At 33.8% G+C, this 19,765-nt stretch overlaps 1 protein-coding gene across 2 annotated transcripts in view; it reads left to right on the top strand.

Annotated features, from left to right (window-relative positions):
• Rbm25 (RNA binding motif protein 25) overlaps positions 1-19,765 on the top strand; it is a 57,595-nt gene that overhangs the window by 31,703 nt on the left and 6,127 nt on the right. For both annotated transcript variants that reach the window (XM_027931467.2, XM_071607698.1), the window contains exons 7-18: positions 1,191-1,376; positions 2,821-2,874; positions 3,100-3,183; positions 6,607-6,893; positions 8,298-8,520; positions 9,110-9,199; positions 11,824-11,897; positions 13,631-13,781; positions 16,761-17,085; positions 17,428-17,702; positions 18,009-18,107; positions 19,266-19,313. In XM_027931467.2, coding sequence (XP_027787268.1) covers positions 1,191-1,376; positions 2,821-2,874; positions 3,100-3,183; positions 6,607-6,893; positions 8,298-8,520; positions 9,110-9,199; positions 11,824-11,897; positions 13,631-13,781; positions 16,761-17,085; positions 17,428-17,702; positions 18,009-18,107; positions 19,266-19,313 — 1,896 coding nt within the window. The remainder of the gene's footprint in view (positions 1-1,190; positions 1,377-2,820; positions 2,875-3,099; positions 3,184-6,606; positions 6,894-8,297; positions 8,521-9,109; positions 9,200-11,823; positions 11,898-13,630; positions 13,782-16,760; positions 17,086-17,427; positions 17,703-18,008; positions 18,108-19,265; positions 19,314-19,765) is intronic.

Below are 19,765 nucleotides of genomic sequence, written 5' to 3'. Positions count from 1 at the left end.
AGCTCAGTTGGTTTGAATGCTTGCCTTGCACGCATAAGGCCCCTGCAGCGCGCACACACACACACAAAGATTGGATGTAGAGGCAGGTTTGAGAAAGGAAGAAACTTACTGAGGGTGTGCACTTTTATTAAAACACATGATACGTTATATTGAACTTGTCTGTGTCATAACCCAATTCTTACCTATAATGGTAGATAAATAAGGGTAAAATTATCTTTAACTTTATTCAGGCTTACTGTATTTTTTACATAATATGATCTGAATGATAATTTGTTTGACCAATTGATAAATGCTCACTGAATATCTATTTGCAATAGCTATAAGAATACTGGCAATGGAGTGGAAGGTTATATTGTTAAGTAATTACAAGGTGGGAAACTGGCCTTCAGTAGAGTTGCAAGTATTGTGATGAAGAGCCAGGTATGCGTGCAAAAGAGAATGGTTCTGTTATGTATGTGAAAGATTGCATGGTATATGGTAACCAAGTAAATTGATAAATCCATAAGGATATGTTTTAATTATGAGAAAGTTTGTTTACATATGTTCTTTTATGTTTGCCTTTGCCGATTTTTAAGAATTTTATCCCTTCACATGTTTTGAGTAGAGAAAGGAGTAATTGGAAATTATCGAAAGTTTTAAGGTCAGCCTATATATTGAAGTTTTAGTGGATTAGGTCCTTAACGAGAGAACTTAAGATATACCAAGAATAGTAGTATACTAGAAGACTAATTTTTCCCCCACAGAAACAGAGTTAACAATCAGACTTTTTGTTTTAAATAGCTATGAATAGAATCTAACAAATAATCAGTTTATTACTTATGAGAAACATTACAAGAATTGTTAATTTTTAGATGCACCTGAAAGTCATGTGGAAGACTTTAGTTTTTAAACTTGATTCTTTAGTGTATATAGTTACTATAGGTGGCATTTCCTGCTTTAGAAAAATTATAGTGGAACACGAGGAAGAAGCCATCATTTTAATTTATAGTTTCATGTGTGCATTTTGGTGTATATTGTTATTCATTGTTTTTGTTTAACTTTTCATGTTTTTTCTGATTTGACATTGTAGCTATTAGTAAAACCAACTTTGTTTAATAGAACTGTGGAGATGTTTTGAAGAAATCATAACTTGTTAGCCCTTAGGATGATTATCATTTTTTGTTTCATGTGAATTTTTTTTATTTCTCAAGAACGCCAGGCCTGAAACTGTCACTAATGATGATGAAGAAGCCTTAGATGAAGAAACCAAGAGAAGAGATCAGATGATTAAAGGGGCCATTGAAGTTTTAATACGTGAATATTCCAGTGAGCTAAATGCCCCATCACAGGAGTCTGATTCTCACCCAAGGAAGAAGAAGAAGGAAAAGAAGGAGGACGTATGTGTCCAGACAGCTTGTAGTCATTTCTACAATTTATGTTTTTATAATATCACTTGTTATACTTTGTGTTTTTTTAAAAACATTTTTTAGTTGTAGATGGATACAACATCTTTATTATTTTTATGTGGATGCTGAGGATGTGAGGCAAGCGCTCTAACACTGAGCTACAACCCTCGCCCCTTATACTTTGTATTTTAACTTGTGAGAGCAAATGAAATAACAATTTCCAAGTTAAAAGAGATTATGAGGCTTGCTCATACTAATTTATTTTGAGTAAACTTGGAGAAATTATGGACAGTGTTCTTTAAAAATACTGGAAGTATTTTATATGTGTTGTTTGTATATACCACGAAAAGTAACATAAAAGGTATGTACTATGATCACTTCTCAAGGGATGTTGACAGTTCATATTATTTTGGATTTCAATGCTTTCTTTGGCCATCTTTTTTTTTTCCTTCAATATTGTGGATTAAACTCAGGGTCACTTTGCCACTGAGCGATTATTTGCAGGCCATTTTATTTTCATGTACCAGGGATTGAACCCAGAGGTACTCAATCACTGAGCAACATCCCTAGTCCCTTTTTAAAATTTTATTTAGAGAGAGGGTCTCTAAATAGCCTCTTTATTTAGAGATAGGGCCTGGCTTCTAAACAGAGTCTCTGAATAGCCTCCCAAGTTGCTGGAATTACATGCATAAGCCACTGTGCCTGACCTTTTTGTTCTTGGCCAGATATGTTTTTATTACTCAGAATCTTCTTCGTTTGTTCATTAAAACCTGTCCAATTTGCGTAGTACATTTTGTTGGGAATGGTAATTATAGGATAGTTGAAGTCTATAGAATTTTTTCTTCTTTGCCGATTAATGGGAAAGGAGAAGTTTATTTTAGGCCATATTTGCTATGGGTTTGAGGCCCGAATCATCCCAAAAGGCAGGATTTATAGTAAATTTTTATTGTATGAGTGTTTCCTGTATTGTAGTGTTTCTTATACCTTACCGGAAACCAGAGAATGAGTTTCTGCTACTATAATACCTGTCTTTTTCTTTTTTTTTCTGGTATACTCTGGATAGAATCCAGGGGTACATTACCACTAATACATCCCCATTTATTTTCATTTTTTATTTTTTTAGACAGAGTCTTATTATAGTCTGCCCTTGAACTTGAGATCCTCCTGATTTATCCTCCCAAACAGCTGAGATTACAGGTGTATAGCACCATATCCAATTTATAAACCCTTTCTTGTTCAATATTTTGTGGATGTTGGAAGACAGGTGGTAGGTGCTAGGGATTTAAAGAGAATGAAATTGTTTTTACTCTGAAGTAAAATGAAATGAAGAAAATATCCAAGTACTATATTATTCATAGTCTAAATGTATTGCGCATTCAGTTGCCCAAGTGGTGTGAACATTATTTTTTAAAAATCTTTGTGGATTTTTTCGCAGATTTTCCGCAGATTTCCAGTGGCCCCACTGATCCCTTATCCACTCATCACCAAGGTTTGTTTAAATCTTATGCTTGACAATACTTGTGTTTACTGCTAATTGCCTGATTTGATTTCTGTCAGATTTCATTATTTAACTTTAAAATGGTAGATTTGTTAGTATAGGTATTTTTGTTTATTTATATTTTCTTAAGACTTGTACAATATGTCTAACATTTAAGTTTTTCTATTGATGTGGGTTTTTCTTTATTCATTACCTCCTGTTCCCCTTGTTTTTTAGGAGGATATAAATGCCATAGAAATGGAAGAAGACAAAAGAGACCTGATATCGCGAGAGATCAGCAAATTCAGAGACACACACAAGGTAGTATTCTTGTTTTTTCACTTGATTTCAATCTAGACTTTTTACAGAATCCAAAGCAAACAGACAAGAAAATCAACCTTACATTAGAATATATTTTTAAATGTTTTTTTGTAGGTTTAATTGATACTTAGGTAAAAACAAAGAAAAACAAGACTAGTATCATATTAAAGTGGTCCTTGACATACTGTGCTTAGTTTTTTCAGTTACTGACTACTCTACAGTCATTTCACTTTAATATGAATAAAAGTTAATTTTTAGATTTCAACATAAACATCAAGGTCAGATTTAAATTAGTTTCAAGGGGACATTAGGATAACATACATATAGTGTAGTATATTTCTGGGGACAGTGTAACTTAATTTTAGGAAAACCTTTTCTTTAGAGCTGAGATTAAAATTTAAGATTTATATTTGTTTAGATTTTAGTTGAGTGGGGGAGATTTTTAAAAGTAGGTCAGTGGTTACCAGACTTACCAAATTTTAGATGCATGGAAGAACTGTAAATTCCCATAAAGCTAATCTATTCATTGACCCCCACCATTATGATAGAGATCATATGGTGACTAATGCAAGATGAAACTCTCAGCTTGGAAAGTAACAAGGAATAGGATGTAAGTATGAGCTTCTGTTTTTTATTATATTTATGGATGCCCCCTCAGAAAAATATGCAAAGGGGTAACTGGCTTGGAAATGGGTATTTGTGTCTAGTAAATCCCACTCACGAGTTTTGCCTATTTAAAGCTTCTCTCAATGACAGTGCATCTGGGAGTGTTCGCTGGTGTTAAAGGTGATGCTTATGGATGGTGAAATGCAAAACTGCATGAAATGTATTTTGAAGGTAGAGGTAATAGGATGTTACTGGTTATTGCTCATAGTCTGAGAGATCTTTAACTCAAGTGAAATGTTAAGTGTTCATTGTGTCTCTGTTCAATTTGATTTTTTGTTTTCTCATTGCTTTCCATATCCCATGTTGACAATGAATGCCAGTGAATCAGTGTTGCTGAACACTTAATGTCTAGAGGCCCAGCCATAGCCCACCTACACAGTGCTTTTTCAGGAATTTAATGTGTCTGAAAGCACACGTGCAATTCTCCCAAAATCTGAGTCAAATGGTGATCTGTTGGAGTTCATTTTATAGGAATACTTTTGTTTAGGTTCAATACTCAAATTTAGGGCTGAGTAAGCTTAAAAATGGTATATAGTTGTGTGTGTGGTTTACCCCCCCTTTTTGTTTTTATTTATTTGTCAAACCTTGTTGTGCTATTAGTAAATTATGAGGAAACCATGTTTGAAAAAAAATTCAAAAGATAATTGCTTCATAATTTAAGAACCTTCAGGCATTTCATTGCCTTACTATTATTTTAATGGGCTGAATGTTTTGAATTTCCAAAATGCTTTAAATATTAAAAAATGAAAACAAAACAAAAATAGTTCTCATTGGGTGGTGTGATTAAAGAGGGTATTTGAAATTCTAGTAACAAGAAAAGAGCTCAGTGAACCTTTGCATGTTTTGATGTGAGTTTATTAAATAACCACGGACTGTCAGGGTATCAGCGTGGCAGGGGGCGTCCATTTACAGCACGGATGAGTCTGAAGAGAGAATAAGGTAAGATTTTTGATTTTTAAAAATCTATCCTTTCCTTTTTTCTTTTACTATCTTACATTTTTTAGACACGCCCCATTTCTTCTTTCTCCAGTCTCTAAAAATATACATATATATGCTATATATATATGTCTAAATATATCTCCTTGTGTGCACATACATACACACATATATAGCATATATAAATAAGTAACTTTTTAGAAAAACATTTAGTATGGAGTAGAACCTCATTTTCATTTATATAGAACCAAATTTTTGAAATGAGTTTTGAAACATTATGTAATAGAATAAATAACATAGTGAATGAGCAAGAGTACAGAATTGAGGAATTGTACAGTAGAAATTAATATTGGAACAGCTAAAAAAATCTGTAAGTATCTACAATCTCAGAAATAAATTTCTTATAAGTGTATGACATTGAGGTAAGTTTTAAGTAGTCTAGCCTCATTTTATAGTATAAGTTTCTATCTTTCATTAGAAGTGTTTCAGAAGTGAGATTTTTGACCCCTTAATAGTTTTCAGTTTCTGTTTTCTACCATTTCTTATCTCTTCCCTTTGTAGTTTCAATGTATTCAGTACTGGCTCTGCCTTCACTCTGCTTTGATTTAGACGGGCATGGTAGCTGAATATATTGATGTCTCATACATTAGCTTTTCTTTCATAATCCTCTATCAGTTCTCTGATCCATGAGAAGAGGAAAAAGAGTATCTCACAGGTAAGACTGCTTTTAAAGTTGTTTTAAATGCTTTACATGACTGAGAAAAGAAAAATGGACATTTTATTGTTGCAGTTTAAATTTCATTTTGGTGAAACTAAACATGGAACCAAAGGGATAAATGTGTTTTGGTTTTGTTTTGTTTTACCTGTTTGGTTTTTCTTTTTCTTTTCTTCTGAGTTTATATAGAAACCTTGTGGTACACGGGTTATATTTCAGGGTACGAACTTGGTCTGACTTTGTTATTTGGTTTATTTGTGAACGATGTACTTGCTCTTCCTCCCAGAAACATAGCTTGTAGGCAAGGTTAATCCAGTGTTGGCGATCCATGTCCTAGCACAACATCTGTAAGTTAATACACAATCATTCCTTCCAGGATGGATTTATCATTGTAAATATATTTTTATTGTCTTACAGGCATAATGGCATAAATATATTGCTTTTACATGTATTAACTGAAAATATTACAATAATGTACATTTTTGCTTGAAGTGAGTGATTTTCAAAGTTTTTGTATTTGGTGGGCTGTCCATCTTGTAATGGTGGGAGTAAATATTTCCATAGATAAGAAGGCAGATCTTGGCTGAATTCAGGTCATGTTTCTTTTGGCGGGTGGGCAAAGAAGAGGGCAGAATACTGGTTACATAATAGTGACTTCACTCTTTTCTGCCTTCTCTTTAAAGTCCTCAACCCTTACCCTTTAAGTAATGGAAAAATCTTTTTTTATGATTAGTATTACTGATTTACAGAGATTCATAATGGGCAGAATTCAGTTTTAGTCAAGTGATTGTATTTCTAGAAATTATGAAGAACCACCACATTCCTCATTGTCATTTTAGTATTAATCATTGAGTGGACAGCCACACTTGACACAATCTCCCAGCATCCAAGATTGGAGATTCCTGGTCTGTGTAGAGTATATGGTTTTGCACGAAAAAGTAGTCTTGTGATTGTTTCAGTTTAATTTGTCAAGTAAAACCACAGATATTTAATATTAAAGTACCAGTGGTTTGATGTTTTGTTCCTAATAATGGGCATTGCGCCGGGAAAAACCTGAATACTGAAGCTGCAGAGTTAACTCTAAAAGTACTTTTATTGGTTTCTAGAAACTGGAAGAAGAGAAAGGCAAAAAGGAAAAAGAAAGACAGGAAATTGAGAAAGAACGGAGAGAAAGAGAGAGGGAGCGTGAAAGGGAACGAGAAAGGCGAGAACGGGAACGAGAAAGGGAAAGAGAACGTGAACGAGAAAAGGAGAAAGAACGGGAGCGGGAACGAGAACGGGATAGGGACCGTGACCGGACAAAGGAGCGAGATCGTGATCGGGATCGAGAGAGAGATCGGGACCGGGATCGGGAAAGGAGCTCAGATCGTAATAAAGATCGGAGTCGATCAAGGTAAGTCCTTATGGAACATGGTTGGTGGATTTGGTTGAACTAAGATTAGTCCTCCCTGTTACCATTTGCATTTATGAATTGAGGGAACTTTCCTAGCTAGCAAACATTCTTGGTTTTCTACACAGATGGATAACATTGGTGAAATTAATAATTTCAGCTGTGTAGTTAACTTTCACCTTTTTTGGACTGGTTGTTTTTCATTTAAAATTGTGTTGTAATTTGATTTCATTTGAAAAGTCATTTTATTCTTTATAGGAATTAGGGCAGAAGCAAACAAATGAAGCAAGGAGATAATGGGAGGAGGGAAGAAAAGTCACATTCTTTTTCACCCTAGGTTTGAAATACACATTACTTTCGCAGTTTTTTACTTGATTGTAGATGGAAGGAGGTACACTTTGATAGTTTCAATATGGGCTCACAGTCTGTACTTGACATTAAATTCCCTCCTTTCCTTCCTTCTTCAATATAGCTGTTATGGAGAATTTAACGTGAAAAATCAAAGTATTGTTTTACAAACTTTTATGGCAGATATGTACATATCACTGGCATCATTCTACATATTTTATGTTATTTTTGTCATTTAGGATTTTATGGTTGACATTTTAAAATGCTTATATGTCAATATTTATACTTTTTTTCCGGGCAATGTGGCAAAGTTCTCTTCATGTTTGTCAGTACCATATTACTTGAGCACTAGTTAGGTAAATTGACTGTTCATATGTTCATTGTGTTTTCTTTGGGATTGAACAATGTCTTTTTTTTCCCCTATTATATACTATATTATATGATGTAATATGTATATAATATGTAATATCTCTTTTAATTTTTTAATCTTTTTTTTTTTTAAGAACAACTTACAGCATTTTTCCTTTGACTCAAAGAATAACTTGATCTTATTTATTTATTTTGAGAGAGAGAGAGAGAGAGAATTTATTAATATTTATTTTTTAGTTCTCGGCGGACACAACGTCTTTGTATGACGAGGATCGAACCCGGGCCGCACGCATGCCAGACAAGCGCGCTAAGGCTTGAGCCACATCCCCAGCCCCAAATTTTTTAATCTTTTTAAATCTCGGTTTTATGTATTTGTTTTCTGACATACAAAGAAGCATTAATTTTCACTGTAGACTGCATTTCACAAATTGGGGCTGCAATTTGTCATTCTTTGCTCTGCCCCTTTTCCTTTGCTTTCCTGATTTTTTTTTTCCATACCACATTTTTCACCCTCAGCGCCTAGTGTGTCTTTCCAAAGAGTATAGAGAAGTTTAAAATTCTGAGAAAAACAAATGATAAATTCTGGATTGAGAATTTGTATGTTGGTTTATATAATATATATGTTGTTCTTGGTCCTTAAAAGTTAAATTAGTCTCACAGAGTTTTAAAAAAAATCTTTCCTTTATATAGAGAAAAGAGCAGAGATCGTGAAAGGGAACGAGAACGGGAAAGAGAGAGAGAGCGAGAACGGGAGAGAGAGCGAGAACGGGAGCGTGAGAGAGAGCGAGAAAGAGAACGGGAGCGGGAAAGAGAGAAAGACAAAAAACGAGACCGAGAAGAGGATGAGGAAGATGCTTATGAGAGAAGAAAACTTGAAAGAAAACTCAGAGAGAAAGAAGCTGCTTATCAAGAGGTAAATTAAGGAAGTGTTTTCATTAGTGCGCACGCACGCGTGTGCGTGTGTGTATGATATTGGGGTTCAAACATGGAACCTCATGCATGCTGGGCAAGTGTTAAACCACTGAGCTACATCTCTAGCACTGTTTGAATTTTATTTTGAGACAGGTTCTTTCCCATGCTAGACTTGAACTTGTAAGTATCCTGCCTTAGGTTCCTGATTATCTGGGATTCTACATGTGCACACACACGCACACACACCCTTTAATATCATTTGTGCAAGTTTAATACATTTTTACAAATAACCTTTTGTACTTCTGTTTTTTTTGAAATATATATGTTTTAGTTGTATTTTATTTATTTTTATGTAGTGCTGATATTCGAACCAGCACGTGCTAGGTGAGTGATGTACTGTTGAGCCACAACCACAGCCCCTGTTCTTCTGTTTTTAAAGCATGTTAATTTTGGGGGGCAGGGGGAATCTGTATATGAGTCAAGCAGTTTACCAGCTGAGCTATATTCCCCGTCTCTGTGTTATATTTTGTATGTTAGTTATTGTGGAATCCTTTGTATAAATTTTTAAGGCTTGAAAATTTCTTTTTTAGCGTCTTAAGAATTGGGAAATTAGAGAACGGAAGAAAACCCGGGAATATGAGAAGGAGGCTGAAAGAGAAGAAGAAAGAAGAAGAGAAATGGTAAGATTCCAGGTTAAAAATAAGTGATTTTGGTCTTACAGTTGTAGCTTAGTAGTAGGGCGCTTGACGAGCACGTATGAGACAGTGGGTTTGATTGTCCGTACCACATAAAAATAAATAAGCAATAAAATAAAGTTATAAGAAATACAAGAATATTTTTAAATAAATTGTTTTTAGGTAAAAACCAGATTGATTCTTACTGTTAACTAGAACTAACTTTATAATCATATTATATTAATTTCATAGTTCATAGATAATGTTTGTGTATTTCAAGCCATCTTGACATATTTTCGGTATGCAGATCTTTTGTTTTAAGTTTTTGCTGCCCATAAAATTATATAAGTATAATATTTAAATAAATTTATCATAATATATAAACAGTGTTTCTAGAACATGTTTTGGTTAAGAATCCACAAAATTATTGAGTTGGCGTAGTTGGCTAAAGCAAATAATTTAAAAAGACTTGTTTTAATAAATCAAAAGTAATGTTTTTCTGTATAACATGTTGTTCCTTAGCTCAACCATATTATTCTTTAACAACAACATGAACTTAAAATGAATTTTGCCATTTGTATTTACACTATTCATAAGCTAATAGTAAAGCAATTGGCATAGTTATTAAGTAAACTGATGAAGAGATTATTTTATCATAGTATTTGCTTTAGTGGTATGTTCCATGTGTTCTGTCTTTGCCAGAATATGGAATTTTCTTTATCTCCAGTTTGGAGATTATTCATCCAAAACTTCACTGGAGTTAGGAATCTTCTCCAAATAGCTTTTAACCTTGAAACATAGAGGGATTTTTTTGTAAGTAACCTGAAGGGTGCATGCAGCAAGTACATAGATATTATGGCTTTTCTAGATGTTAGATCCAGTGTTAGACATATTCATTTAAATTTTTAAAAATTAGATTAAAAATTATAAAAGGCAGGCTGGGGTTGTACCTTAGGGGTACAGCACTTGCCTAGCATTGTTAAGTACTGGGTGCTATCCTCATAACCATAAATATAAATAAGTAAAATAAAGTATTGTGCGAACCGCAACTAAAAATATTAAAAAAAAAAAATTAAAAGGCTGGAAATCTAGGACCATGATAGTGTGTGTGTTCCTGGGTTCAATCCCTATTACTGCAACAAAGGCTTTAAAACTCCTGTTTCAGAATTTCTTTTTCATTCTTAAGATTAGAAACTAGGAAGAGAATAATATATGAGAGAGAATTAATTAGGGGAAGAAATGCAATCAACAGCATTGTAATGATTCTTGCAATTCTTGTAATGATTCTTATCCTTACATGGTAATCTGAAGCTTTTCTATGGAGAAAACATTGTATGTGAATTAGTTGTATTTATGAGTTAAGAAAATCCAGTTACATAAGCAGTTACTTGCTCATGTTCTTGTTTCACCCCCATCATCTTATGAGTAGTAAGCTGTGTTTATATTTCAGTGTTAACCTGATGGGCCTTCCTATGTACCCATACCTCAATAATTAAAGACATATGTAAACCCTCTCAATTACTGTTGCCAGCATACTAACTCCTTTAATTCATTTGACAAATTTGAGTGTATTCCACCTTGTGTCTTAAGTACTGGGCATATAAGAATTACTAATTATCCTAATTTTGAAATGAGTATCCTTATTGAATAAAGCAATTATTGTAAGGGGCATGTTTTGGGTGTGTTTAAGATGCCTTCACAATATTTTAGAAGCACAGAAAGAATACTATTTTCTGCTTTCAAGGAGGGCTTTTCATGTATATTGTTATATTGTGGAAATTTGCACTAGATGAAATGTGTCAAACCATTGTCTGCTTTGTATATAGACATGAGTTTTTTATTTAATAGTTACTATAGATAATAGATAAATGGAGATAAAAAATATATTTAAAATAATTAGGTATGATTGTTATATTTGTTAAACTGGAAATTCCAAAAATAAGTGATTTCATGTAGTGTCGTGGTTGGTTCTATCGGCTTAATGTTAGGAAGACAGGTGGGAAATTTTTTTGAGTGTAGTCTGATTTATTTTTAAAAAATTGTTCTTTATAGATATACATGACTGTAGAATGCATTTTGACATACATACATGGAGTATAACTTATTGTAGTTAGGATTTCAGTCTTGTGGTTGAACATGATGTGAAGATACAGTGCTTATGTATTAATATACAGGGTGGGAAATATTTTTTTTTAAGTTAGGTAGGTATTTCGTTTATATTGGTGCATGAACATAAATCAAAATTTTTATCTTGATTTCATTAGAAACAGCATCATCTATGGATAAAATAAAATAAAATTTAAAGTATTTTTTGATTAATAAATTTAATACCTTCTATTTCCTAGTGTGCCCAGATTTCATTGGTGAATAATTATTGTAAAACTGATAATTATATTCACACAGAAGATATTATTTGTAACATACTATTTTTTCATAGATTAAATCCTAAAGCTATTGTTTTATAGATAAAAGAAGTGTGATTTACACTTAATACATGAAGTATATAAGAACTCTAAAATTGAAGTAATTTGAATAAGAAAAAAGTGTATTCCCAAGAAAGGACAAGTGGACTATATGAATGACTCTTATATATGTTACTTTTGTATACTTTGTTCTTCATTTCCGCAAAGGCCAAAGAGGCTAAACGACTAAAAGAATTCTTAGAAGACTATGATGATGATAGAGATGATCCCAAATATTACAGGTAAGGAAGCTTTGCTTTATGAACTTATATTTCAGGTTGTGTTGTTGTTGTTGATGATGGTGTTGTTTTTGTGGTGCTGAGGATTGAACCCAAGGCTTTGCCCATGCTAGATGAATGCTATACCACTGAGCCACTTCCTTGGCTTAGTTTTGTATTGCCTTGTGAACCTGAGAGTGCAGGTTTCCTAAGTGTAGGAAGAAAGCTTGAAATGATTTGTGGGACCTGGAGGGAATAGGAGAAACATGGAGTAAGGTATTAGGAAAATAAAAATAATTCAGTGTTATCTTTTGGATTGGGGAAACATATAATAGTATACCAAAGAATACTTTTTTTTCCAATTGTTATATAACAAATCCTTACAGGTATTTAATGTTTTCTAGAAAGTTTTGTTTTCAAGGAATTCAAGAGTGGTATACGTTAAACTTCTCTCCCAGTTTTCTACTTAATCCGTATAGTGATTCATTACTGTGAAGTGAAAATTTTAATTTATTCCTGTTTTTGATTGCCTAGTCACATCCCCAGCCCTATTTTGTATTTTATTGATAGAGTCTCACTGAGTTGCTTAGTGCCTCGCTTTTGCTGAGGCTGACTTTTAATTCTTGATCCTCTTGCCTCAGCCTCCCAAAATGTTAGGGTTATCGGCGTGTTCCCAGTATTCTCTGGTATTTATTTCTATTCTTTCCTTTTAACACTTATGGCATGATGGTAAGATATTTTTTGGTACCTCTCAATCAAACTACATGTTCCTTGAGGTACTGGACACTATCTTGCTAAAATTTTATTATCTCTACTGTGTGTCAGATAGGATGCAGGCATAATAATGGGATTGAATATATTAATACACTGTAGGCAAAATATTTAAATACTGAATTCAGTAACTTAAACTGAAGGAGTGCCAATGATTTGACTTTGTAAAAAATGCTGCAAAGTAGGGAAAATTATTGAGTTCTAGAATTATAAAATAGTAATGCATAATTATACATTCTGAAACATAGTGGATTATTACATAGGAGCAGCTTCTCCTTTTTTTAACTTTTTTAGTTGGTGAATTTTAAAATTTTATTTATTTATTTGATTGTTATGTGGTATTGAAAAACGAACCCAGTGCCTCTCAAAAAATCTAAGCATGTGAGCTACCACTGAGCCACAGTCTCACCCCAGGAACCTCTCCTTTCTGTGGATTCTTCATTACTTCATTCTGGAATGTTTCTATAAGGAAAAGAATGAATTGAGGATACAACCTTTTTTTTTTTTTTTTTTTTAATTAAGTACTGAGGCCTTATATGTAATCTTCAATTAAATTACATCCCCCAGTCCTGTAACTATTTTTAGTGGTATTATTAATGCTGCTTATATTAATTTTTCAATATTTTTGCATTGAGAAAATGCCAGTAAGGTTGGCATTTGAGGAAATTCAAGTTATTCACTGTGGGGGTTCACTGTGAAATGGGCATGTAATGAAAGCTCCATTACCTCTGAAAGCTACCTTTTTACTTGTTTTAGATACTTAAAGTGACTTTCAGAATTTAAAATGGTAATTAATGACAAGACAATGTTAATTTTTTATACATTAACATGTAGAGATTCATTGTCAATATCCTATTGAGATAGTACATAATTAAGACAATTTTAATCCTTAGCATAAAATTTTTATTATTGAACATAGATGTTGTTAGATATATCTGTAATATTCAGTGACCTAAGTGTTAAATGAGAACTGTTACTTTTTGCAGGGGGAGTGCTCTTCAGAAAAGGTTGCGTGATAGAGAAAAGGAAATGGAAGCAGATGAACGAGATCGGAAGAGAGAAAAGGAAGAGCTGGAGGAAATTAGGCAACGCCTTTTAGCAGAAGGGCACCCAGATCCAGATGCAGAGCTTCAGAGGGTGAGAGATACTACAATATCTTTAATGATATTGCTTTATGTTTAAAAGCTGTATTTTTTGAAAATATTTTTTTTAGTTGTAGATGGACTTGATATCAAATAAAGATATTTATTTTTATGTGTTGCTCAGGATCGAACCCAGTGCCCCACGCATGCGAGGCAAGTGCTCTACCACTGAGCTATAATCCCAGCCCAAAAGCTGTACTTTTGTTTAAGCAGAATACTTGTGAGGCTGGGGTTGTGGTTCACTGGTTAGAGCATTTGCCTATCACAGCGAAGAACTGGGATCGATCCTCTGCACATCTAAATAAAATAAATATGTATAAAAAAGGAATACATGTTACTGTTTCATGGAATTTACTGTTTTGTACTGTTTATTTCATTTTTATTATAGAAATCAACAGGATTTATTTCCTCTTTATTCTGAGTATTTTACAAATGTATGATCAAACAATTGCAAATCATTTAATTTGTCGTTTTTTTTTTTTTTTTTGGTGGGAGTGAATCTAGAACCCTTGGATGTCCTAAAACTCAGCTACATCTGAAAGCCATTTTTTTCTCCCCAACTGAGAACCATTTTTATTTTCTGTTTTAAGGAACATCATCTTTCAGTACATTGCCCAGACTGCTTTCAACTTGGAATCCTGGAGCCTTAGCCTTCCAAGTTGCTGGGATTATAGTTATGTGTCATATCATTTTATTTGAAGACATCTTAAAATTCAAATAATTCCTTTGTGTTTCATGATTGTTTTTTTTCCTCACCTCACTTTTTAAAATTAGTGCTTTATAGTTATTCATAGTGGTGGGATCTTTACATATTTGTACATGCCCACAATATAACAATGTGATTTGGCTAATGTCATTCCCTAGTATTCACCCTTTTCATTGCCTTCTCCCTCTCCTTTGTCCCTTTCTTTTATTCTACTGATCTCCCTTTGATTTTCATGAGATTATGACCCCTGCCTCCCCACCCCACTCCTTTCTTTTCCATTTTCCTTTCTAGCTTCCACATGAGAGAAAAAGATGACCACAAACCTTCCAAGTTTGCCTTATTTCTATTAGCATAATATCCACAGTTTATCCATTTTCTTGCAAATGTCATGATTTGATATTTCTTTATGACTGAATAAATCTCCAATTTGTGTATATACCACATCTTTTTTTATCCATTGATGGACATCTAGGGTTCCATAGTTTGGCTGTTGTGAATTGTGCTATAAACGTGAATATGTATTTATTGTAATATGATGACTTTGCTTCTATAGGATAAAGAGTGGAGTTTATAGCTGGGTTATTTGAGGAACCTCAACAGTGATTGCCATAGTACTCAAGCTGATTTATAATACCACAGATATGTTCCTTTTACTCCATTTTCTTTCCATTGGTGTCTCATTTCTTGTCACATGAATACATGAAGCATAACATGTATTCCTTTTTTTAAACATATTTATTTTATTTAGATGTGCAGAGGATGGATCCCAGTGCCCAGTGGCTAGAATTGTGTTCTTCCTATAATTTGGTAATGTTTAATGACTTCTTGTGATTTGAGTTGCCTTCCCTCCTTTTTTACCCCAGTACTGGGAATAATTTTAGGGTACTTAACCACCAAGCCAGGTTCTCACTAAATTGTTTATGACCTTGATAAGTTGCTAAGGCTATCCTCAAACTTGTGATCCACTTGCCTTAACTTCCAGAATTGCTGGTATTACAGGCATCTGCCAGCTAGGTTCCTTCTCATAAAATACAGATATATATTTTTTAAGAGAGAGAAAAGTTTTTAATATTTATTTTTTAATTTTCGGCAGACATTGGGGCTGGGGATGTGGCTTAAGCAGTAGCGCGCTCGCTTGGCATGCGTGCGGCCTGGGTTCGATCCTCAGCACCACATACAGATGTTGTGTCCGCCAAATACTAAAAAATAAATATTAAAATTCTTCCCCCCCCCTTTAAAAAATTTTTTTTTTCTGCAGACACAACATCTTTGTTTTGTATGTGGTGCTGAGGATTGAACCCGGGCACATTCGTGCCATGCCAGCGTGCTACCGCTTGAGCCACATCCCCAGCCCACAAAATACAGATATTTTTGTCAGCAGAATGTCATTTAAAGAAGCAACAGACCCTATTCTTGCATTTAAGAATAGAGTGTCATTTTAGAAAAGTTTTTAGTTCTCACTATATGGTGAATCTAATAATATTATGAATTTTTGTTAAGTTTTTGTGTAAATCTCAATGTAGATAACAAAAAGGAATCATTTAATGATATAGTACCCTAATTTTAGTAACAGTAATGATGCTTTCTTTTCATATAGTTTTCATCTTTTTGTTGTTCGTCATTGACTCAGATTCCTTTCTTTCCCAATTTGTTCTTTAACTTGTTTAGGAATACAAAAATAACTACCAGCTTTAGTCATCACCTAGAGAAATGATTGTCTATGACCATTCTGATGATTTGAGTTCCCTTTTATGTGTTGCCTATACTCTAAAATAAAGCTTTCATTTATAGTTCAGTGAAAATATAAACATGCTGAGTGTGGTTCCACATACCTGCAATCCCAGAAGCTCAAAAAGCGGAGTCAGGAGGATTGTAAATTCAAAGCCAGGCTTTGGTTAAGCACCCCTGGGTTCAATCCTCAGTACCCAAGAAACAAAACAAGAAACAAAATAACCCCGGAAAATATAAGCATATACTGTGGCCTTTTGAATTCAGCAGATTAGTTTGTATTTGTCTTTGTAACCTTTGAAGATCTTGTATAAGTTACTGAAGGATTTATTCAGTTTTCTGATTACCAAGTAAATAGTGTTCACTCACATCTAAGCAACAAAAAAGGGTAGGGTTGTGGATATAGCTCAGAGGGAGAGTTTATGCTTATGATTGTAAGGCTCTAGGTCCACCGAAGAAAAGTTATTGTACAGAAAAACATTGTAAATCAAAAAACAAGTTAGGGTTGTGTTCTCTTTTAAATAACTTTTTTGTTTGTAGATGGAACAAGAGGCTGAGAGGCGTAGACAACCACAAATAAAGCAAGAGCCAGAATCAGAGGAAGAAGAAGAAGAAAAGCAAGAAAAAGAAGAAAAACGAGAAGAACCCATGGAAGAGGAAGAAGAACCAGAGCAAAAGCCTTGTCTCAAACCAACTCTGAGGCCCATCAGTTCAGCGCCATCTGTTTCCTCTGCTAGTGGAAATGCAACGCCCAACACTCCTGGGGACGAGTCACCCTGTGGTATTATTATTCCTCATGAAAACTCACCAGATCAACAACAACCTGAGGAACATAGGCCAAAAATAGGACTAAGTCTTAAACTGGGTATGTTAACATTTCTCCTCACCCATGTGTATATTTTGCTTTAAGGAAAAATAAATAATACGCTCCTTGGTAGGTAGATAGAAAAGTATTAAAAATGCCTTTCTAGCTCACGATTGTTTTCATAGTCCTACTAGTGCTCCTTATCTGCAGCTGCCTCGAGTTCTGAGAAGAAGTGAAAAGTTAAATTTTCTAGCACTTGTGAGTAGTGAGTTATTTTTTACAGTTGGCCTCTTTCTCTGAGATTTGTGAAAGCAATTTCTGCTGCTTTTGAGGGATGGTGGGTTGTCAGATGTTGACATTTGGCAGTGAAGCCATCTTGCTAACATAGTGTTTTTACTATAGGTGCTTCCAATAGTCCTGGTCAGCCTAATTCTGTGAAGAGAAAGAAACTACCTGTAGATAGTGTCTTTAACAAATTTGAGGATGAAGACAGTGATGATGTTCCCCGCAAAAGGAAACTTGTTCCCTTGGATTATGGTGAAGATGATAAAAATGCTGCCAAAGGCACTGTAAACACTGAAGAAAAGCGCAAACATATTAAGAGTCTAATTGAGAAAATTCCTACAGCCAAACCTGAGCTCTTTGCTTATCCTTTGGATTGGTCTATTGTGGATTCTGTGAGTAGCAAATTGTATGTCATCAAGTTATTGGGAATGGATTTAAATATGGCATGCTTATTTGATTACATTAATGACAACAGGTAGGGATGATCTTGACACTGAGTAAATGCCACAGTCAAGGAATTTCTAATGGGAAAACTTTTGGTAGTTGATATCTTCATTGATTATAAGAAATGATTATGTCTTGGTGTGTACCTGTCTTAGTTCAACTTGCAAAGGAACATACTGTATTTTACTTTGGGGTTTAGTACATGTAGTAAAAGATATAATTCTTTTATTCATTAACTATGTTATGTTTTGTAGATATTGATGGAACGACGAATTAGACCATGGATTAATAAGAAAATCATAGAATACATAGGTGAAGAAGAAGCTACATTAGTTGATTTTGTTTGTTCTAAGGTTAGTCTTTTATTCTTTCCACTGTTAACGTTTATTTGATCACTAGTTTAACATTTAAGCTAGTAGACATTTTGTGACATAAGAAAGTCTTACAGAAACCTTCATAGTGTAATTTCATTTAAGTGATCCATTGCTGCTTTTCTACCCTACTTTAGATCTGTAAAACCACTTGCTTTCCATTAAGAGTAAAAGAAGGACAGAGCTGTTGACTGATGTCTAATCTGCTTTGTCTTGTTATTTCTGAAAATTCTGTGCCATCCTATTGTCTTGGTTAGAAGAATGATGTTGAAATATATATGACATTTTGTGAAGGTAGTTGACATCTTGTCCCATCATCTTCTTTTGTCAGTTACCTATCTTTTGGAAATGGAGCCAATAGTATTTTCCATAACATAATTGTAGTTACCTATTGACTGTTTATGAAGTTATTGGTAGGTTCTGTGTTAACATTTTGTTAGTCTTTAAAACCTCCTGAAAACTGTAGGAAATCGTAAGTCACTTAAGTATTCCCATGAAGAAACAGGTTAATGGAGAGGTTGTCTCTTGGCCATGACAAGCGGCCAGACCAGGGTTTCCTTTAAGGTAAAGAGATTAAAAAACTGATTAGAGAAGTTGATTATGGTTAGAATGAAATAAGTAACAGCATCTTGCCTCTAAAACCAATATTCTTCTCCCACCAAGGTGTATTATGTCCTTCCATTATCACCTCAAATAGTAGTAATACAAGAGTTACTGGGAGTAGAAACATTATTTTCCTATAAAGATGTAATTAATTCTGTCATTCTCCACCAGGAGTGCTTTTTTCCCTTTTTCTTCCTCCTCTCCCCTCCTCTTTTCTAACCTTTATCTACAGGGCATGAAACCCAGGGCCTTAATAAGCATTAGGTGAATGCTATACCACTGAGCTTTACCTCCAATCCCAGGACTGCTTTTTTAACATGTATGTATAAGAGACTTAGGCTCCAAACTTGTGCAAAGTTTGAATTACAAATGATAGATATTACTGTGATTAAGATTTTAGAATGAAAATCTTAATGGAAAGTTTGCTCAGACATAAGAAATTCCCATTACCCGTTTGAGGGTCCATTCCTTAAAACTTTTTGGCTATTATATTGCAATGTTTTGTTTTCAGTGTCCATTTTTTTTCCTCTTTTTAAGGTTATGGCTCATAGTTCACCTCAGAGCATTTTAGATGATGTCGCCATGGTAAGTTAGTAATCCATTATTTTTATTAATATCTATATGAAGAAACTAGTTCGTGAATTTGAATCATTTTTTATCTATGCTGAGTTTAGAAATTTTTTGTTAGGCCTGTATTAAAATTTGAATGTGTGTTAAAATATTAAAGGAATTTACAATATAAAAATTAAATTCTGGATTTGTTTGTATATTCTGAGACCATTTATTAAGAGCTTACTGATTAGATTAGTGTGCTAGAAACATTAAATAGTACACCATCTGCTCTTAATTTTATCTGGTTGAATTTATTTAATATTTAATATTGTGATTTAATGAGAAAAGTAGGAAAAGATAGTTGATGGGAAAGGTGAGGGAGTAACAATGAGATCTATGTCTAAGTTGGAGAATAAAATAATAACCTGAGTAGAACTGTGAATCAAGAACTGGTAGTTCCAATGAACTTCTGGGAAATATGTTGG

The sequence above is a fragment of the Marmota flaviventris genome, chromosome 2, assembly GCF_047511675.1.
Source record: "Marmota flaviventris isolate mMarFla1 chromosome 2, mMarFla1.hap1, whole genome shotgun sequence".
NCBI lineage: Eukaryota > Metazoa > Chordata > Mammalia > Rodentia > Sciuridae > Marmota > Marmota flaviventris.
The sequence above is the reverse complement of the archived record's forward strand: the minus strand, read 5'-3'. Positions and strand labels throughout refer to the sequence as shown.